Source organism: Acanthopagrus latus, chromosome 6 (assembly GCF_904848185.1).
Source record: "Acanthopagrus latus isolate v.2019 chromosome 6, fAcaLat1.1, whole genome shotgun sequence".
In the NCBI taxonomy this organism is placed as follows: Eukaryota; Metazoa; Chordata; class Actinopteri; order Spariformes; family Sparidae; genus Acanthopagrus; species Acanthopagrus latus.
This window is the reverse complement of record NC_051044.1, coordinates 15,721,241-15,743,707: the sequence shown is the minus strand read 5'-3', so window position 1 is coordinate 15,743,707 and position 22,467 is coordinate 15,721,241. Positions and strand designations below refer to the sequence as shown.

The window sequence follows — 22,467 nt, the reverse complement described above, 5'->3', positions numbered from 1 at the left end:
TGTTTGAAGACAGAAAGGTGGCAGGGTCTGCCACATATAAACAGTGAAATGGTATGAAATTGTGTTGTCCTTTTTAAGGTTAGATTATTCAACCATGAAAATTAAGATTATTTTTATTTAGTTTGTTTAGGGTTTTTTTTTTTTTTTTTTTTTTAAATCAGTACATGAAGCTCTTTCTCTTCTGATTAAAAATGTCTTCCCTAAAACTACACAATGCACCTTGAAAGATGGTCCTATTTTTTTTTTAATTAACTTTACTGAAACAAACAATCAAATATACACATATCAGACATGTGATATAATAGAACAGAAAAATAAGACATGGCTGCAAACTGAATCTGCTAGAGGTAGTTAAGGTAAAATAGTAAAAAGGTTAAATCATGTAAAAATTGCTTATGACTGTTTTCACTCTGAATCGTCCTCAAACATATTCTCCAACCTGACAATCATATCTATATTATGTGCTGATTCTTCACTGAAATACTGGTTTATACTGACGTGAGCGTGTGTTTTGTTATTTGTTAACATTTTATTTTCCTTTTCTTAAAAATATATATCTATAACTTCCTTGAAGTGAATTGTACAGTACACTGCCTGGACGTGTGTGTTGACTGGGCGCACAGACAGCGCTCGTACAGACGAGAAGGGGGTTTTTCATGTTAGTGGTTTGTTGGTTGGGGGAGGGGTTTTACAAACAGAGCAGGCAGGAAGAGAGACCTGCGCGCTAACATTTACACATAGCTGAAGACATAACAGACCCCTGTGGTGCGGGGGGCTCTGCTCCTCCAGGAGGCTGTCATTACAATTAAATAAGCATTAATGACAACAAAAACAGATTCAAACCGCAGGGAAACATCTTTTCCACAAGACAAGACCGACCCCCACCCCTCAAGAAAACCGGGGTCAAAGTTCACAGGAAGCTGGGGGGCTGCCATTTTTCCCTGCCGCTGCTGCTACTGCTAACGTTTTAACGTTAGATGCTAAAACGACGGGGAGGGGCGGCTGGTGTTGGATCCTGTAGCTAGCTGGAATCAACGGCACGATATCGTCCACACAAAAATCCGTCATTTTCTTCGACCGCGTCCGTTAACAACCATTGTTATTGGATGAATTCGGCATGGAGAAGGTAGCGGAGCCGTCTTGGACTTCTTCGTACACCTACCAGGTGAGCAAGCACAGTGCGGAGATGCTACACAACCTCAACATTCAGAGGAAAGATGGAGGCAGGTTCTGCGATGTGATATTACGCGTCGGCGAGGAGAGCTTCCCTGCTCACAAAGCTGTGCTGGCGGCGTGCAGCGAGTATTTCGAGTCCGTCTTCAGTCGCCAGACGGAAGGGGACGGCGACGCCAAGGAGCTGGAGATGCACACCATCAGCCCGAAAGTTTTTAAAGACGTTTTGGACTTCGCTTACACCTCCAGGATTGTGGTGCGACTGGAGTGCTTCCCGGAGTTGATGACAGCTGCCAAGTTTCTGCTGATGCGGTCGGTCATTGAGATATGTCAGGAGGTGATCAAACAGTCCAATGTGCAGATCCTCGTCCCGACCTCCCGCGGGGGTGACGCAAGCCTTTTCCAGGCCACGGGGACCACGGAGCTGGGTTTCCCGGTGGCACAGCAGCAGGATCTGGTAAACGGAACGGGAATGTTGGTGAACGGCCAGAGCTTCGGTAACAATGCACAGATGCATGTGGAGAGGAGCGAAGACACCGCCGTCGTGTTGCTAGAGGACGGCGGCGAGTCTTCGGTGCCGATGCTGGAGCCTGTGGAAGGACTGCCCGTGTCCCCATCAACGGAAATGCCGGGGAACGCGTTCCAGCACGACGCTGGCTCCCCCGGGTCGAAAAGGAACAGAGGGAGACCAAAGAAACCTGGCGGGCCGGTGGAGGCTGTACCATTTAATCACAGCACGCAGAAAGACAATGGGCTGTTTCCTTGCGGGACGTGCGGGAAAGCTTTTACAGAGGCTTCTCGCTTGAAGAATCACGAAGCGCAGCACGGAGCCCACACCGGCGGTGTAAACAACAACGTCGGTGACAGCGTGACAGCGGCGGGAGGCATGGCGGGCATGTCTCAGCCCGGTCTGATGGAAAACGGCGTGCAAGTACACGGGGGGCTGACTATGGACAACGGCCGCAAAAGGGAGAGGACCCGGCGGCATGTTGGCTGTGACATTTGCGGTAAAGTTTTCCGCGACGTGTACCACCTGAACCGACACAAGCTGTCCCACTCCGGGGAGAAGCCGTATGCGTGCCATGTGTGCGGGCTCCGGTTCAAACGCAAGGACAGGATGTCATACCATGTGCGGTCCCATGACGGGTCTGTCGGCAAACCTTATGTGTGCCAAAGCTGCGGTAAAGGGTTTTCAAGGTGAGTTGACTCCGCTGACAGTGTGTCCTGTGTTTTTGGAGTTGGTACAAAAACAATGGTGTGACTGTACCTCAATCATCAGACACCCTGCAGTTTGCAGTACTTTGTGGGTTTTTTGTTTTGTTTTGCAGTGCGACCGTACATATCGGCATGTGAGATGTAATACCTAAAGGACAGTAACTACAGGTTGAACCCACAGTTTTGTAAAACAAAACAAAACAAAAAACAGGAGCTGGTAGAAGCAGTCCCTGACAGCCCAGATGTTCGTGTTTAATCAGTTTATAGTTGCACACAAATACAAAGACACATAACGTAGTCAGCTGTTTTATCACCTGCAGCCTGAAGTCAAGCTCTAGCCTTAAAACAGCCGAATTAGTGAAGCTACTAATGTTCTTGGTATAATTTACAGAGGCAGGACAGACTCCAAAGCCATTTTAATAAGTCCACTCTTTGCAAACCCTGACACACTCTTCAGTGTTAGCACACACCAATGTCTCTGTTTCTGTTCTCAGTGAACTGCAGAACCGTCACTTAAGGACTTGTCACCTGTGTAATTTGGCCTCAACCACAAAAACTAGTTTCCCAGGCTCAGTGTTCCCAGGCCCTGTTGGGAACTCACTGCCACCACCTACTGCTGTGGAGGTTAAAGTACATGCAGACAAGAAATGACAGAGAAGTCACAAGAAGTTGCATGCTAACTGCTAAAGGAAAGCAAATATGTGAATGAGGGAGGGGTTGGAAGTGCACTGGTCATGTCCAATCTTATTCTTTACGTTTGAGTTTTCTTTCTTACACATGCCTGTCCTAAACTCTTATCAGTGGAAGCTATCCTCCAGGAATGTGAACAAAACTACTACAGAAAAGTAATTCATGCATGTAACCCTCCAAAAATAAGTTTTGTTAACCATTCTTTTGAAAACCAAAGTTAGACATTTTTAAAATGTGAATTTGCATCATTCCACAATTTAACCCAAACAATAGAAATACATTTTCATTTAATACCTTATTTAAATTATAATTATTTTTGTATAGTAAACTTATTAAAAACCTCTTAAAAAAAAAACATTCTAGGAGTGACTTTGATTTTGCTCTGTCCATTATTTTCACTATTTTGTAAAAAAAACAAGTCATTACATTTTCTTAACATGGGAAAAGTATAAAGATGAATAAAATGGAATAAAATGAAATTAAATGTTTCACGATTAAGTGTTATTAAAGGCAGAGAAGTTTTTCTTACAGTTTAAGGTAGGATTGGTAATGGTAAGAAAAGGTATTAAGCTGTGTGGGAACGTGTATGTTAAATCCATCTAGGGTTAATTTCCAATACAAATGTTATTTTCCTTTTTTCTTTTCAGACCAGACCACCTGAATGGACATATCAAACAGGTTCACACAACAGAGAGACCCCACAAGTGCCAGGTAACGACAGATCAGACTTAATATCCCACAGTTAACAGTTTCGCTACTGCTGGTTTTAAACCATAATACGTTACCATGTTACTTTCTGTTTTGCAGATTTGTAATGCCTCATTTGCCACAAGAGATCGCCTCCGGTCGCACCTCGCATGCCATGAGGACAAAATCCCCTGCAAAGTTTGTGGCAAGTTCCTGCGCGCTGCCTACATGACAGACCATCTCAAGAAACACAGTGAAGGAACACATAACTACTGTGGCATTTGCAACAAAGGTAATTGTTTAAAATACCTCAGCGTGCACCACACTGTTACAAGCTCATCGTGTCCAGACAAATATTCATTTGGCACTGAAGTCATGGACACTCAGAGGATAAAAGCTTGCTGTAACCTGGTTTTGGTATTTGGCTGGCTCAGCGGTGTGTAGAGCGAGGTCACTGTAATGAATGAGGGGGTTGTCTTTTCTTAATGTCAGTCCAAACATGAAATTGATCACCTATAGCATCTTTTGGATTTCCATTAAAATATTGGGTGGTTAAATATATTCCATAAACACTGAAATGTACTGTATAAAAGTCACAGAATATTTTAAGGAGAAAGTACAAACACTCCTGACTCTCCAAAGTGTTGTTCAGGGTGTGTTGGGTCCTATTTTAGTTGCTTTTGCTTCCTGATTTTAATGGTGTTAGACAAACAATATTGTAAATGCAATGACTTAAATGAGTGCCTCTTCCTTGTGAAGGTAAAGGCTACATCTTGATTTAAATCATTCCATCTGGATCACGCACTGTCTTATGGGGAAATGATGCATTGAATTTAACAAAATATTTATATTTCTTTAGTTGTTGTTGTTTGGTCTGTAGACAAAATTCACATATTAAATGTGACAAATATGTCTGAAAGTTGGCCTTTACCTTGTACATGAGGTCTCTTTGCTGAAAATGTTTTCAGGCTTCCCCGGCTTCTGCTTTTTTGTGCCCAAAAAGCACAAACGCAAGAATCCTTCTGTGGTTGAACTGGTTGAGACTATTGTGGAGACTCATTTTTTCATTAATTCAACCGTTTTTCTCTTCACAGAGGTCAGATGAAAATGTTGTATCTGGTTTTTCATGAGTGCGTCTCGTACAAAAAAAATAAGAGCAATGTTACATTTACAAATACAAGTGCAAACACAGTAAACACTGCAACTGAAATAATGGTTAAAGAGTATAAAAGGGTAAAAGATCAAAACAAGGCATCAAATTGCTAGCAATTAAAAAAAAATACATTGAAGGAGAAAAGTGGAGTGGAGAAAAGCTGAGTTAAAACAAAATCCATCAGTGGAGGCGTTCTATTATTCTCCTTGTAATGGAAAGAAACAAAAGCTAACTCCATGTTTTATCACTTTGAGCACTCAAAATGGTAGCTTATGTACACAAGATATGATTCATTCTCATGTTTTGATTATTGGTGGCAAGAAGATAGTTATTTACTAAGCTTAAATCGTAGGAGGGCTATCACTATGTTAAGCCTTTATGTGTGCTACAGGCTCAGTTCAATTCAAAACCTTTATTTAAACTTGAAGAACCATTGAGGTTGCCTCATTGACAATGATGTCGACTTACAAACAAGTTGTTTTTTTTTTTTTAAAGAAAAGAGAAAAAAAAGTAGTAAATCTTCATATTCTTTGTGTTCAAAGTTTTCAGAGGAAGAATTTATGCAGTTTCTTTTTAGTTTTTTTTAAACAGCTGGCAAATAGCTCTGTCTTTATTTAGAGGGTAGCTAACAGTGCTGTAGAATAAGTTGTGTGCATTATTATGCACGGTGAATAGACTTGGATCAAGACTACCATAGTTGCGTCGTGATGGCATACCCATGCGTTAAACTAAGTATATACACTTATCTCAAATTAATCAAAAGCTTAGGATGATTAGCATTTTTTGAGCACTTGATATAGTAAAACATGACCTCAGTATATGTTCTCTCCACGGCCACTCCAGGGCTCCTGGAAGTGAGGCAAGATAAATGGTGAGCAGAAATATAGACAACTTTGCACCTGCAAATGCATCAATGGTTAATCAGAGAGTGAAGCAAAGATTTAAAAAGAAAAAACTCTGTGCATCACAGTGTTCTCAAAATGGGAATTTAGATCTTTGCCTCTTGCTGATAATATGTGATAGTCTTCACTGTTGAGGGATGAAATTCAAAGAGATGGATATTAATTTATCTTCCCCTAAATTAATCAGTAACACTTATTAAGTGTTAATCTGGTTGAACCAGTCATCGGATCATTGACAACGAAAAGCCTGTGGTTGTGCAACAGGGCGCCCCTCCTCGTGGTCAAGGCCTTGAGTGTGTCAAACAACTGCCTTGTTCTTTGTTCTTCTGGTCCCAGGTTTCTCCACTGCGTCCTACCTTAAGGTGCATATAAAGACACACCATGGCTCTCCACTGCCCCCCTCTGCCACAATGCACACCTTCCCTGAACCAAGGGGGGAACTGCAGATGCACAACGGCAACCCTTACCACATGGGACGCCAGTGCTCATTGGAAGGCAAGCAGTCGGCCGCCCCATCCCAAACCTCCATGTTTCTGGCTTTTTCATTTGCTCTGCTGCTTTTTGGAGAAACATGCTGCTGCATCTTTGTGTATGTTTAAAACACAAGCGTACATCAACCTCTGCTGCCAAGCTTTTTGCTCAAACATTTACTGTTGTGCAATTTCATGTGCTGGCTTTGTTTTGTGCTAGCTCATGTCTGGCATCTTTTATTCAGAGGGGGCAGTGTATACAGAAACTTTCTATGGTAATTAGTTAGAAGGAAAACAGTTGGAAGTATTCCACACCTTTTTTGAGAACAGTTTTTCTAATTATTTTCTAACTACTACACCATTTTCAGTTCCTATGTGCTGCATAAAGAGTGGGAAAGGTGTTGAAAACACCCACGTGTTCTCACTGACTCATGTCAAAGGTCAGAATTGCATAAATGGCTGGAGGAAAGCATTTTATGCACAGTGTATGTTTTAAGATTGACTAGAATGAATGCAAGTCAGTAGGCAGAAGACTCATTTACTTGCATACATTCTAAAGAGTTTTTACTCACTCGAATTGAGGATAAAAGGACGGAGGATTTCCTTCACTATACAGATTGTAATGCCCACTGAGGCAATGTGATTGTGATTTTGAGCTATATGAATACAATTTATTTGATTTTAGATAATACTACTTGGAGTGAGGACGTAGCTTTGTATTTAGGCTGGGAATTGGGAATATAATGCCGTCCCACATACAGCTTGAAGTATTCAACAGGCAAGAGTCACTTTTGTGTTTTTGTTTTTTGCACATGTGTGTCTGTCCAGCATGGCCATGGCATCGTTTGGTTAACAGTGTCTGTTTTCTGCTTGGCTGGTCCATCAGCAGTTGTTCAACAATGCACAGTGTTGCATGATCGTCCTAATTTGTACTCCATTTGCTCCAGATTTAATGAAACTTAATGAAAGTTGTGCCATTCTTGTGGGAGAAGCAGTAGCATAGAGACAGTGCACAGTGTGAGCCTTGAACACGATTGCAATTATACAAATGATCTAAGACAAAACTATGCTATATATTGGTATAGTTGCCCACCAAAGGTTGGCTATCAAAATGATTCATATTCAAGTGCTGCTTTTATAAGGTGAAACATTAGCCACATAATAAATCATTAAGACTAAGATCATGCTCAGTCATTAAGCTCAGAAAATTACATCACTTAACTGTGATGCAAGCCTTAATTACCAGGAAAAAAAACCATTTGATATAACACTAGACAACACAGGATATAACAATATCCAAAATCTTAAGATCATATACAATCTCATATCATGATATAATGTTGTACATATAGTACATATGTGCTGATAACCAACTAATAGACATTTGACATTTTCCTTTGGTGAGGTAACGCCTAAGGAGTTATTTTGAGAAACTGTACAAGCCTCTTTTTAATGAGTGATATTATCGGTCCTAATACCACAAGTAGGAATTAATTAGCACCATTTTGACCATAGAATCCTGGCCTAGCTGGGGAAAAGTATCCGTCTTTGGCAAGCGGAGACTGGACAAGTTTATTCAATGGTAGTGGGTTAGCAGCTTCCTTTGAGGCAAATCCAGGATGTTAAAATTGATTTTGGTTGTCGTGATCAGAACAGCATGTCACTCGTACGCAATGACTCACAGATATGCACAGTCAAATATCAAATGATGAGTGCTGTTAATGATGTGTCCTTTGGACAGCGGCATTGTTTTTATTTGCCTGCTCACAGCTCAGGTGATGCTGCAAGTGAGTCTTTTTGTGCTTATTTCCATAATGAGTCGGTTTAAGAGCAGCACTGCTGAAGTTGTTAGAGGATTAAATAATTGGTTGTGGAGCCATTCTGTGGTGTAACTAAATGAGCAGACCTCTACCCCCTCACACAGTAGATAGGTGTCATCTGAGCAGTTACCATAGTTACCACAAAGCTAACAAACTCATCCAAATCCGTGGTCTAAGGATAACAGTGTGCAGACTGTTAAGCCCCTTGAGGCAAATTTGAGTGAACACCGATTAGCTTTTGGTGAGCTGAGAACTCCTCAATCAGGCATTTAGTTTTTAATGATTTAATTCTGAGTGATCAAGCTCATCAGATACATGAGCAGAATGAAAGCAGAAAATAAGGTTTACCCTTGGAAATGGCCATGGCTGGACATGTGTACTGTCACTATATGTACTGCAATTTAGCAATTAGTGTCACGCCCTGTATTGAGACAAACAAGCTGTATGTTTGTGTGTGTGTGAATGTTATACTTTTTTATACACAGTACAGACTTTTCTCACTGGGTCTTCTTGCATGTCACAGCAGGGTGCACAGGTGTAACTAATAACAGTAATGAGTTTCTGCTCCTTAAGTTGTCTCAGGGAGCCAGCATTCACACAAGCAGTTTCCTGACAGTGACTACTGGCACACATTAATATTCCAATGTTATTCTGAACGAGACAATTTATGGAATTCATGTCAACATTTTCAATTTAGATATTCCGATATTATTCGGCCTTATTCCAAGTGTTGCATTTTCTGATTAAGACAGACATTTTCTTTACTGCATTTTGCAACTAACCAACCAACACCTACTTTTAAACATGATGAAAGACTTTTCACGATAAAGGACATGTTAAGCCACATTAATTGGGGTATGCGCGGCTGTGTGGAAGAGGAATATTATTGGAATATTCATCAGCTTTAAAACAGCTCACTAAGAATATTGTCTTTTTCATAATGAGGGCAAAAACTGGAAGATTTTGTTTGAAGTTTACAGTTTGGTAATTTTTCATGTTTTTAATCCGCCCCTCCCATGTTCAGTGTGAGAAAGGTCTGTACTCAAACGTCACACACTTAAATTAATTTTATCCGAAAGTAGCACAAATATCAACTGTTTTTGTCAGTTATTTTGATATTCCCTTACATCACAAATCCCCAAATTCAGTGATTTGGTATTTGCTTAAGGGGAAAATGGGAAATAGGTAATTATTTCATAGCTCATCAACATTCAAACTATCCAGTCTGTCTAGCTTGCTTCAAGAGACAGCTTTCTAAACACTAGTTATGAAATGAAGGTAATTCTGTCCGTATGGTTTCCGTCGGCCTGTTGTGTCTGCTCCCCCTCCCCCTTCCTTTCTCCCCTGGTCGGGTGTTGTGTAGAAATGTGCGCCAGTCGCCAGCTGCTTCTCACCTCGTCTGAGGCAGAGGGTCGCTTTCATGGGCTCTCTGGACACCCAGTTCTTCCCCAGCCCGGCCCTCCAGCCTTGGGCCTGCAGCCTGAGCTGCTCATGGGGAAGGCAGGTGGGGCTCCATATTTCTGGGAGTGTCGCTCTAGCGGGTTGCCTGGCTTCCCTGTCCATGGGCCTGTCGCAGGTCAGTACGGTCAAGCAGGAGGATGGGTGGGGGCATGGTGCTAGCACTGCCCACATGTTGGATGAGCACCGCAGCATTTTCAGTGGACACTGGGCAAATGGAATGAGATAGATGATTGTGTAGTAAATGCTATAGCCACATTTTGAAGAATTGTGTCTTTGTTTTTTGTTTTTTTTTAACAGTATTTAGTGATTCATGTGTAAAATTGTCAGCTGGTTCTGCTTTTGATGACGCCTTCTCACTCAAGTTCAATTTTTAAGTTTTGCAGGTGACAGCCAGCTACTGGACCAAAGTTATATGACAAAATCTGTTTTATAATCCAGTTGTCCTAATTCACGCTTCCCTTTCCTCCCATTACCCCCCTTTCTCTCTCTGTCTCTGTCTCACTCTCTGCCTTCCTATCCATGATGGTTTCACCACAGACGGGCAGGAAAACACTGGAAAATGTCCTCACCTGGAATCAGAAGAATCAGATCCTTCATTTGGGGAGTTGTCCAATGGCGATGAGCTTAAGTCCCCACACAAACCTGATGGGCCGGAGCTCGAGATGCCCTCTTTAGCCTGCAACGGAGCCTCTGCGGGGACCATGGCGTCTCCTGAAGGATCTAAAGCCAAGACGGACCCTGAGAAGAAGTTCACCTGTGGCATCTGTGGCCAGGCCTTCCGCACCAAGTCCTACCTCAACAAGCACCAGCACAGAGTTCACAAAGCCCAGAAGGCTCAGGGGGTTTCGGGGTCGGGCTTAAATGAGCTGGCCCCCTCCCTGACCTCTCCCTTCTCCCCTCAACAAAACATGTCTCTGCTTGAGTCATTTGGCTTTCAGATAGTCCAGTCTGCGTTTGCCTCTTCACTGGTGGACGCTGAGGCAGGTCAGAGTGGAATCGACTTTGGTGGAAAGTGACACATTTGCTTAAGTTCTTGCAAAGCCTCTGATTCTTAGGATAAAGCCGGGTTGCCCACAGAAGATGCTCTGTATTTGGGAATAACTTTGCCTCAAGACTACTTTTTCCGTTGGTGACATTGCTTAATGTGTATCCAATATATTTTGTCACAGACTGCCATGCGATTCCTACTTTTTCTACTTTTTCAGAGTATGAAAAATGCGTGTACGGTATTAAATTTTCTTTATAAAGAAACGACATGAAGGTTTTATGTCCTTTTCCTGATGTGGATCTGTTGAAGTTATGTTCGGTATGCTCCCATTAGTTTTTTTTGGCTTGTGTGTTATTGAGCTTTCTTAGCTGCACAAATGTTTCTTGACATGAGTTGAATTATTTACTGCAACCTTAAAACAAGTAATTGCTTATTGTCTATCCGTGAATTCTGTATTTATGTTGTTTCTCTGCGTCTTTTTAAGAAGGATTTTGTTTTTCTTAAGGACAGGGATTTAAATTGGCCTCAGTTTTGATAGCAGGTTTTCTTTGAATCTGTAAATTATTCCAAGAAGCATTCCTAACAGGCCCAAGGCTTATTTCATGGCAAATTTACTAGAAGCAGTTTTCTTCAGCTTCATACACCGTGTTTTCTGCCCTCTGAGTAGCGCTGGTAACTGTCAAGGACCTTAATGAATTACTATTGACAGGACAACAGTGTTGAAGCACTTTTGAAATGTGTATTGATAAAACTTAATTTTCAATTCTTACAGCATCCACACAAAGCCCACCTGGCACCGCAAAAATAGAAAATGATTAAGCTACCTCAGAGAAGAAAATGACACCATAGTGTTTTGTGTGTCATCATTAGATGTAAAGAAAAAGGAGAAAAGAAAAATCATGAATGAAACCACCACCACTCGACTTGGCAGTAATTAGGAATACCTACAGAAAAAACAACTGTATTTTAAGTTCCAGTAGCACCTCAGCTTTCTCATTTTGAAGTTGGTTTTGTTTAGGGCCCGAGCACTACTTGATTTTCGGGGGCCAGTACCAATACTGTGGAGTCAAAAAGTGCCCCTATCAATATATTGGCTGATTTACACTTCTTTTTTTTTCTTCTTTTTTTTTTGCAATGAGCCGTCAAATGTGGTTATCAAGCATTCAGTTATTCGTCAAAAAACATTTGGTGAACAGTGTAGCTCATCAACATTGCCAGGAAGGATAGGATATGAGTGGACATGAAATATAGAAATATAAAAATCCAATGGCTGTGGGGCTTTAAGGAATGTAACTATTCACCGTTAACCTGAGCGGGTGTGAAGTATGAAGACTGCTGCTGTAAATGAAGCAGATCTGCTGGCATCTCATTTGGATGTTTTTTGATTTGATGATTTCTTGTTAAATGAAGTATTCATACGTGAAATTGTAGAAGTAAGGAGAGCAAAGCCATTATTAGCGTGATCGATACTGCATACAGTCATACCTTGTTTTTTTTTTTTTTTTTTTAGAAAATACGTTTTCCTCGGATAAAATGCCTTGAAACTGTACAGTTCGTCCTGAGACGGGGCTTGAGCTTGTTAGGAATGATTTTTGTACCCTCTCCCTTACAATGACAAGGTTTCCAGTTCTTGTTTGTTAGGGCTTAAATCACTTGTGTACATTAAACAGGGACCAAGGTCAGGTATATTTTCAGTATATATTTTGAGAAATGTAGATTATATTTTATTAACTTATTCACGCCCTCGCTTTTGTGTACAGTTTTTTTTAATTGTCTAATGAAAAATCATGTGATTTGTTCATTTTGATAATGTTTAAATCTAAATTATGTTAAATTGAGATGTGTGGTTAATGTGTGTGTTGGACGAAGGAGTCACACCCTGACCCACCAACCTCTGGACCGACCAAATGTAATGAAACCTTTACAGAGTCTTGTACTTGCGCTCGATTTAATTCTCCAGTGTCTCTTTACTTGTTTTGTGTTGCTCACCTTTCAGATCAGCTAGTGCTGTTAGTAGATGACATGTCTTGTGTTTGCACTAATGGTCGCTAGGTTAATGCACAAGCTATCCATTGAATGTGTTTAATCCAAGACATTCCTGTGACGAGCACTTCAAATCAATCCGCAGCGGGAGCCTCAAATTCACTTTTGTGCTTTGTTCTGTTTGATTTGAAATCTTGCGCCACTACAATGTAGAGCTGCAATTAATTCCCAACTTTTTTAATAATCCATTGTTTTGGCCATTTTTCAAGCAGAAATGTCAAACATTTGCTGGTTTTGGCTTCTTAAATGTAAAGACTGGCCTCTTTTCTTTGTCATTTGTGGCAGTGAATGAAGAGTCTTTGTGTTTTTGACTGATGTTTGGATAAAAAAAAAAAAGCGATTTGAAGACGTCACTTTGGGCTCTGGGAATTTGTAATGACCATTTTCATACTTTTTGACATTTTACAGACTAAATTATTAATCGTGAAAACAATCTGCAGTTAATTGCTAACGGAAATAAGTAAGTGAAAGGGTAGCTCCACCAACTTTACACATTATAGTGTGTATACAGGTCTTGACTAATGCATAGTCTTTTGTGGCGCTAGAAGAAGCTTCATGTAATCTGATGTTTTACCTTCAGTGATGTCATTTAGTGTCTGTAGCATGTTGCTACCAGGTGTCAAAAAGCAGTCCACTGGTCTAGCGTTGCACTCCTGTAACACTGTTGGACGCATGATGGATAATTTCCAAGCAAATGATCAGAACTGATGCAACAAAACGTTTTTATTCCACATATTACATGCAACTTCCTCTGGAGCCACAAAATACTTTATACTACTCTTGTAACATGTGCAGTAGTACTCCCCCAAACCTGTAAACACACCGTCATGTTTAAAATTTGTGGAGTTTGCCTTACTAGTAAACTAGTAAAGCCCTACTTTAATTAAAACTATGGTTCTTCAGTGGTTTTACATCTTAAAAGAAAACTCAGGATGCTGGTGGTGTTAGAAGATTTTATGTGTGTGTGAAGGTCATTTCTCTCTAAGAAAAAGATCAATTGTTTTAGATCAGTGTCAGTAAGGACAGAAAATTGGCATCAAAACGCTCATGACGAAGAGAGCTACTGTAAAACAACAAGTGTCCAAACGAACATCTTGTAGTATATTGACTTTCTTACACTCACACATCAGTTGATTAACATCTTTCTAATAGGTCAGTGTGTCCTCTTGTGTTGTAAAACCCGAATCATGATAAAAATCAAACCTATCCAGCATTGAAGGGGCTTAGCTCTATGTGTGTGTGTGTGTGTGTGTGTGTGTGTGCGCGCGCGTGCGTGCATGCGTGCATGTGGCTCTGTAAAAAAAAAAAAAAAACAACTTAAAAAAAGAGTATACGTGTCTCCATGTGCATCTGTATCTGTGTTTTTTCTGTTTTAGTTTTTATTTGTGAGTAATTCAATCTGTTAAATTCCGTACATTCCTATATTATTTATGATTATGTTGTGATTGTAACAAGTGTATATACCATTCATATACACATTCTATAAATATATATATAAATATATATGAACCAACCAATATGATCAGTGTTTGTCAATGGTGGTCCTGTAGATATAAAGATTTTTTTTTTCTAGTCTATCATGTGGAGGGATGTTAAGTTATGGCCATTTGATTGGAAGTGTAAAACTGCATGTTCTGGCCTGCGAGCCGAGCTGGGGACTGAATGTCGATCACTGGTTGGTGGCAGTAATGGTTTTCGCTGTCACTCTGCTCTGGTAGCGCTCACACTGCCAGCTGCACGACTCATGTCTTTGACCAAGTTTTTTGTCCTTTTTTGATCCACTCTGCACTAGTATTTACTTCTTTAAAAGGTAATAAGGGTTGTTTTTGTTATTGATGCTGTAAGGAAGTGCCGTTCTTTTTTTGTTTATTTTTCCTCACTGGGATGTATGATTTTTGTTTTCACTTCGTGTTGGTACTCCAGTGTAAAAAAAAAAAAAAAAAAAAGAAAAAGAAGATTTTCAAGGATTATTTAAGCCTAAATGTTTTTGCTTTGTGCTTTGGTCTGTTGCAAAGTGCCTTCCAAATACTGATTGTGCACAGCAGTGGATTAAAAAAGGTCCTCTTTTCTAAAGGTTAGGAATTGTACAGAGTGACTCGCATTGACACTTTTGTATAAAAACACACACACAGAAAATGTACAATATGTTAACTTGGTATTTTATCATCGTACTCAACAAGATTGCTCTTAAAACATGTGGGCTACATGTTTTGTTATAACATCTTTGGACTTATTTCAATATAAGCATACTTTTCTATAGATATTTGTTTTTGTACTCTGTTATTGAGTCTCATCTCTCTTGTTGGTACAGAGATGAGTGTCAAATAAATTGCAATTGAAAAAGCTCCTAACCTTTCTTCTTTTAGTTATAACTGGTTAATCCAATGGCAGCAAAGAATGGGGCAGAGTTAGATGTGAGACTCTAACTATGTATAGCAGTTATGCTGGTACAGTGGGATGCATTATGCTTCTGTGGTGTTGGGGAAACTTGATTAAAACCCACAGACAAACATTTACCACAAGTCTGTCAGCTGCTACTCTAGCAAACACAGGTAATAGCAAAACAAATTTTGTAAAATCAAAGCTGAATTGATGCAATTTGCTGCCCTTTGCTTTTGATACTTAAATTTACACTACACTGCACCGAAGTGTCTGTCATTCCCTGTTTGATGTGTGTTTGCTTATTGCAGGAGATATGTATTAATAGCTCCTGGCCCGTGTCTGCAAGCTGCCACTCCAACAACACATGCAAAGACACGAGGTTATTCACTCGTTTAGTCATTAATGGAGATGTGAAAGCAGACAGACATGCTGCCTTTCTGGCTTCTTTTTCCCAGGTTATTTTGTGCTCTGTGGCAGACAAAAATAGACAAAAAAAAACACTTTTTTTTTTCTTTTTTTTTTTAAGGAACCAATTGGAGCCAGACTGATATACTGGTTGGCTGATATCATCAACTGATTTTGCCTGTCACAGATTTATCGTATTGATTTTTTTCTTTTTTAATTATTATAATGCCAAAAAATATGTTATAGATATTTTATTATTATTAAATTCCCAGTGGGTTTTTGTGCACTGGTGTCATTTTAGACAATACAGTTCATAGTTAAAAAAGCAAAATGTAGTTGTGCGTCGGTAGATTAGTTGGAACAGAGACATCAGCAAATGGTTTGATTATCACCAATGAGGAGTCATTGCAAAAAAAACCAGTGTATATCGGTGGATATAACAATGTCCGAAAAAGTCCAGTATCATTTGGGCTGTACATCCAGTTTACCTCATAATGATGCATTAAAGCAAAAAATTTGAATTTGTCTTTCACTACTGCCTTTAGGTTGTGGATGGATATAACTTATGTTATATAACCTATAAAACATTTTTACCAACATGTCCACAGTGAAAATGAATATTATATCCTTGTGGTTCTGCCAAAATGGTAAATTGCTTAAACTGTAGTATTTATAATAGAAAATCCTAATCAAATAAACAGCTGTAAAAAATGAAAGACACTATCTAGATGTGATTACAAAAGTTTTATTGTCCATGGTACTATATTTACAATATCTGGTTTCCACATTTCTAATCTGTTTAATGGCTACACAAAAATGTAATCTACATTTATACATACACGCACATATTTATTACTTATTGTTGAATGATTAGTGATAATTAAGTGCATGTTTTTTTTCTTGAAATAAATTGATACTCAAAAGAAAAAGTCAAAGGTGATAAACTATAAATAAAATCTCCTAGAACTTAGTTGCGAGATCAATGTCAGTCCTCTCGGCGTCAGCGGACCTGTTCCTGTAATTCAGTGTGTTGAAGTCCTCCATAATCTCTACCATTGTCTTTCCTTTGGTCTCTGGGACAAAAAATATCAGGAATGCTGCGCTGAAAACGCAGTAAGCCACGAAAATCAGGAAGCAGAACTGGCCGAGTCCATCCTGCGCGGACACAAATGCGATGTGACATAAAGATAGTGGATTGAATGTATCTGGGTCATTTGAGATAAGACGATACACAGCGGACATCTCACCACAATGTAGCCGAACAGCATCCCCACGAGGAACATGCTGATCCAGTTGATGGTCCCGCTGATCACGTAAGCAGAAGGACGCCAAGCTTGCAGGAAGAGGTCAGCAGGGAGAGCCATAGAGACTCCAGCTGAGCGAGGATCACACAGTTACTTTAATGTGCCTAAAATACATTGAAAATATTTTCAGCTGGAATCAAGCGGCAAAAAGACTCACAAGGCCCAAGTCCATAGATGCTGATGACAAAAAAGATCAGGGCGATGTTCACATATGGGATCCAAGAGTTCAGATCCTGTTTGAGAAATGAAACATTCATAATCTGTCCTCTACCTCACAGCCTGGAGAAAGAGAGGAATGTGCACGGCATGTCGCTGGAGTGTACTTGCCTTATAGGACAGCGTGACCGTGAGCACAGACATGGTGACACCCATCATCAGATAACCGTAGCCCATCAGCTTCTTTCTGCCGGCGCGGTCTATCAAGAACGACTGAGACACAGAGGAGATGGCAAATAAAATCTGTGTTCAGTTGTTTCGTCAGGCTTCTGTCATGGTACACTTCCCCTTCAGTTTGCTTTGAGCATGCGGTCAAGTTGTTATCCTCCTTCAGCAGTGATTTCATGAGATGTTCAATGTTAGTTATGAAAAAGAGACACTCACACACAGTGTTACAGCGATGAGCTCTGTTGCTCCAATGCCAATGGACAAGTAGTGCATCTGGTCCTCCGGCACCCCTGACTCACGGAAGATGTCAAAGGCGTAGAAGTACAGCTGGAGGAGGCAGTGAAATGTAAGACACAGTTCAGTCATGCGTGAATGTACATGTTTATGTTCATGTCATGGAGGGGAAAACTGAAATGAACGTACGGCATTGATGCCACAGAACTGAACACCGGCGCAGGGGATGGCCAGAGTCAGTAGCTGCCACCGGACGCAGCGAGAGGTGAGAACATCCTTCACAGTCTTGGCCTTCTCTCCCAGCGTGCTCTCCCTCTCTTTCTGCATGTCGTCCAGCTCCTGCTTCAGTTCGTCCTCCTGCCACAGCCACTGCAAGGCTTAACACACACGCACATCGTGTCACAAAGACACAATGAATCTGCTGTTCATTTATGACCCGATCCCGACGGTTAATTTTCGGTGAATTGCCTTGATCGAATCGCACGTGCACTGTCTAATATGAAATGAATTCTGGACGGGCACAGGATCAGACTACTTCTTCTTCATTGGCAGAAGGCGTTCAAAGAGCTCAGTTTACAGAAAGGTGAGGTAAATGACCAAAAGTACGATGGCCCCAAGAGGTCAAAACACCACAACCTTTCAGAAAACACACATTTTGCAAAACACCCTTGCTGCTGCGTTGTCTGAAATGTCATTGTGTTTTGGCACTCAGGGGCCACCGTACAAATCAAACTGATGACCTGAGAACTTGCGTCTTAAAGTGAAGACAAATGACCAACTTAGCTTGTAAAATGTTTGGAAAGGTCAGAATTCAGTCTGCAGATGCAGAGCCTGCTGTGCACACTCACCTTTCCTGGTGCCTTCAGCGTCTCCTTTGTCAATGTAAAGGTAGCGAGGCGCCTCGGGGAAGAAGAGCAACGTCACAAACTGCAGGATGGCAGGAATACCACTGACAGCCAAGAGATACGGCCACATTTCTTCTGCTCCCATCATCTCCCTAAACAGAGTGTATAACAAACGCAATCAGAAGAAATGGCGATACTGTGGATCTATGTAATTGGACTTAACATAAAGTATTCAAGGCCGCTTGTACATTATCCAAGGATGTCACTAATTAGTCAGAAGAGGTCAAGAAGGTCTTGGATTTCAGTCAGGAACCAGAAGAAGTCTTTGATCATGACATGCCAGAACTACATGGAGCATGGCCAGATTTTTGTAATGTTTTCACCCAAGGAAAAACTTGGCCTCCCTCATAAGTAAGTGAGTAGGGTGGGGTTTTTTTTGCCCAGTTTGTCTAGAGAGTTTCTTTGTTGTTAATATGTATTAATTTATGCTTTAGAGTGCCAACAGTCAGTTCTTACTTGATGCCAATTATTTGACCTGCGACTTTCCCAAAACCGATGAAGATTGAGCCGGTGAGCGTCAGGAAACCTCTGAGTTTCTTTGGAGAGCTCTCCCCGAGGTACATGAGGTGCACACTCAGGCCCAGACCTTTGGAGAGAAACACAAAAAGTCTTACAAATGCTTGACAAAACAACAACAAGAAAAAAAAGAAAAAAAAAAAACACTAATCAGAACATACCGACATTATACCCATAGAGAAATCTTCCCAGTAGGATCATCTCAAACGATTTGGCCATGCGACTGAAGAGCATGAGAAGAGCAGCGACAATCGCCACAGCGTTGTTGATCAATAGAGCTTTTTTCCTGCAAAATCCAAAGAAATGTATTTATAAGATGGGGCTTATTAAACTTTACATTACACATGATCAATCTATGAGCCCATTCCAATGTGCTCGGTAATTGACATTTTATGTTCTACCCAGTTTATGTAAATATGCAATAATCTGCATTAGTTCTACACTTTGTTTATTTTTTTTTTGTTTTGATATATTCATGATATATTTCAAACAAAACAACAATAGCCAAAAAAGTCCCTTGATTCTGGTGTTATTATGTGAAAATGCCTGTAATCCAGAAAAGTGGCACTAAGGGTGAACACTATTCTTTTTGGGGTTTTTTTGTCGCTTTCCCTTCCAGTTTACAAACCGCTGTGCTGCTTAAAAACAGAGGAAGACAGCGATGTCAGCAAGTACTGTTGAGTGTTTCCTATTAATTAACAGCCCAACTCATCCCACAGATGTGACTTGAGATCATAAACCATGTTGTGTTTGGCTCACCGGCCGTAAGTGACAGGGAGTCTGCCAGAGTGAACTGCCCCGGCCCAGGCTCCAAGACTCAGCACAGCCACGATGAAGGACCAGATGAGCTGGTTGGTGGAGTCGGTCACCGGAGCGCCGTACCTCAAAATCCAGGTGTAGTTCACAAAACTCTGAACATGCTGCACAGAGGTCAGAGAGGTCAAAGGTCATGTTAGAGTGGCCAAACTTGATGTCCTAGCAGGCCTGTGTTTTGTTGTCAGGTTTCTGACCAAAGGTGGCTCTTACGACTGCCAAGCTGTGACTGAATTAAGGATAAGTTTGCCCAAAACCTACGTTGAAGATGTTAAATCATCCTGTTCAAACCATTTTCAAGCCTCATGGACAGAGCTGCTGAGTCCGTCCACAGACTGTGTGCCGACTCCACGGGGAATGATGTTGAAGGAAAACAAACTGCAGAGGCGTGTTCACAGTTTTCATGCATACTAATCGTCTCATTAATAGAAATCTTACCACTGCTGGAGAGGCAATGACAGAAACTTGAATCCCATACTGAAACGAGCCCCCGATTCCCAACACCAGTGCCAGCAGATACAGCCTCCAGTACTGCAGCTAAAATGTAAAGGACATCATGTATACAGTTATCTTTTATTTATTTTATTTAAACACTGTAGTAGAAGACGGGGGTGTGGGCCGAACACGTGTTTAATGATTCTGAATATTATTATGTGTTAGCCTGTATGATGCTCTTTGGACACCACGTTCCACGTTCTGCTCTGTTACAGATTTCAGTTTAACCTTCAACTTCTTGTTATAAATGCACACACACAGTTAGAGATCATGGTTAAAGATATAAAGAGTGTTAATTAGTTTTGTTTCAGTTGTAAAAATGTAATGATTCCTCTTTATGTTTTTTTTTTTTTTTTTGACAATTCAGTGGGCACCAAATGATCTAAATTGACTGTTTTCACACGTGACACGTGATACGTGAAAATAGAAAAATATCACATGTGAACTGGATATTTTCGCCTTGATTGGCTTCATCCACAGGTGGAAAACAAAAAACGGCACACAAAATGATGTACTATTTGCTTCTTCATTTGTGAATTCCACATTTTTACATGTGAATTACGTTACATACGTTATATGTGATTGGCTTTTGATATTTAGTCTTCCATACAGATAATTTTAGTTTTGTGTGTTTAGGTTTGTAGATATTAACCTGCACTGCCACACCGGTGTGCGGTGAAGGCGAGAGGATTTTCAATTTTGATGCTCAGTGCATTGAAACATACATTTAAAAAACATAATAAAAAGTTGCCTCATCCCTGTTTCTCTGGATAATGAGCAGACTTTTCTGTGGGATTATTTCTTTGATTGAAAACAGTTCAAATTCATTTTTACCCCAATTTGTCTGGGGTGGCAGCAGAAGTGTAATTGTTTTATCTTTTATCTCAGATCATTCCCAGATTTGGACATACTGACCCTTTAAAGACAGTAAAATGTTACTATAAATGCATTTTATGAATACATAATGATTTATCTCTATTTCTATCTATTCTATTGCTTTAATTACCACATTTTGACGTTTTTCTTGTCTGCGGTAGACTCAAATTATTTCATTGTTTACATTTGTACAGTATTTTTTTTTCTTCAGTTTTCTTTATGTAATTTGTGTTTAAAAGTTGACAAATTGATGAACATGTTTCCTTCTTTTGTTTGAAGACTATGATAAAATGTTCCCAAACTGAAGTTGTGGATACGTGGACGTTTTCAAATCTGCACAGACAAAGTACTCAGATATAACATGCATGGATCTCAGACAGCGCTTTAATGAAAGAGCACCTACCTTTTTTGATGCACCGTCCATTATTTCTTGAAGTCTGGCTACAGAAGGAGCAGAGGAGCAGCATATATGAAGGATGCTCTGAAGTTACACATCAATAGACTTTAGTTGTCCATTCATGTCGTTAGAGCATAAGGCTGTCATGTTTTGACCTGCGTCACAAGGATGATTAGACGCTGTACCAGACCCAGCCTGGTCTGTCCGGATGATTCCAGTAGACGATAAAAAGACTTGCCAGTATATTCTGTTCACTGGTGAGACATTACAGGTAGAGAGGTGTGTTTAACAACAAAACAAAACAAAAAAAACACAAAAAACCCACAAAGATTTAAGAGAAAAATGCAAAAAAAAAAAAAAAAAAAGAGAGAACTCATACATTTATTCAATCAGACGTTGATTGAATACATTTTGGTCTAACTGACCTTAACAAAGACATTGTAGCCCACCTGGATGTGATCAGATCCTGACGTTTGAATTATGAGCCCCGTTTCTCTAGAACAAGGATGTCCAAGATGCTAAAGAAGAGACTTCAAGAAGAGGAAAGGACCGAGCCACGGTTCAAACAGAGAGAGAACAGCTGCCCATCGGTGTGTGTATTACAAACTGACCTTTATCAGGCACTGAGCATCAAAAGTGTGACAACAGTTAGAGATTTGTCTCCTTCCTCTTCGTCATAGGGGGATTACAAAGTTCATGCAAACACTTAAGATGTACTACAATGATTTTGAACATGAAGATGTAGTTACTCATTGAGGGAAGGACAACTCATCTACATGCATAGCCCCTTTGTGGCTCTTCGACAAGCTTGGCACAATAACTCTGATGATGTCATTGTGGTTATGGTTGGACCTTAAAGAGTTAATGGTTATACAGTAAACCTGCCTTACAAATTGGGATTGCGCCGTATGAAAGGTGTCGGTCAGGCAGGAGTGATCTGATAAAAAAAACAAACAGTCCAGTTGCACCGTGGGATTTGTCAGATGCAGTATTTGGAGATCTTAAACAAAACCAGAGACTGAAAGTCAGGATATTTGACTACTGCAGACTTTAAACATGACCAGCCACCGTACCGACACACACTAACAAACACTTTTTTCTTTCTTAAAATGAATTCCACATGCATTTAAGATGGTCGAGTGGAGTTGTGGGGA

At 40.4% G+C, this 22,467-nt stretch overlaps 2 protein-coding genes across 4 annotated transcripts; one reads left to right on the top strand and one right to left on the bottom strand.

The window, feature by feature from the left end:
* Nucleotides 1-186: 186 nt before the first annotated feature.
* Nucleotides 187-14,948, top strand: patz1 (POZ/BTB and AT hook containing zinc finger 1). 3 transcript variants are annotated; one of them, XM_037101243.1, is made up of 6 exons: nucleotides 187-2,370; nucleotides 3,726-3,789; nucleotides 3,886-4,057; nucleotides 6,157-6,315; nucleotides 9,474-9,686; nucleotides 10,109-14,948. In XM_037101243.1, exons 1-6 carry the CDS (start codon nucleotides 1,118-1,120, stop codon nucleotides 10,585-10,587), a joined length of 2,340 nt encoding a protein of 779 aa, XP_036957138.1. In that variant the 5' UTR covers nucleotides 187-1,117; the 3' UTR covers nucleotides 10,588-14,948. The 3 variants fall into 3 exon arrangements, with proteins under 3 accessions (XP_036957138.1, XP_036957139.1, XP_036957140.1); XM_037101244.1 differs by lacking the exon at nucleotides 9,474-9,686 and having other exon boundaries at nucleotides 191-2,370; XM_037101245.1 differs by lacking the exons at nucleotides 6,157-6,315; nucleotides 9,474-9,686 and having other exon boundaries at nucleotides 199-2,370.
* A 1,189-nt stretch (nucleotides 14,949-16,137) lies between these two features.
* On the bottom strand, nucleotides 16,138-21,340 carry LOC119020388 (solute carrier family 2, facilitated glucose transporter member 11-like). The gene is made up of 12 exons (XM_037099642.1): nucleotides 21,320-21,340; nucleotides 19,984-20,082; nucleotides 19,492-19,652; nucleotides 18,894-19,018; nucleotides 18,673-18,802; nucleotides 18,160-18,308; nucleotides 17,501-17,688; nucleotides 17,294-17,404; nucleotides 17,021-17,122; nucleotides 16,851-16,926; nucleotides 16,637-16,764; nucleotides 16,138-16,544 (listed from the first exon to the last, which is right to left on the bottom strand). Exons 1-12 carry the CDS (start codon nucleotides 21,338-21,340, stop codon nucleotides 16,350-16,352), a joined length of 1,485 nt encoding a protein of 494 aa, XP_036955537.1. The 3' UTR covers nucleotides 16,138-16,349.
* Nucleotides 21,341-22,467: the final 1,127 nt, after the last annotated feature.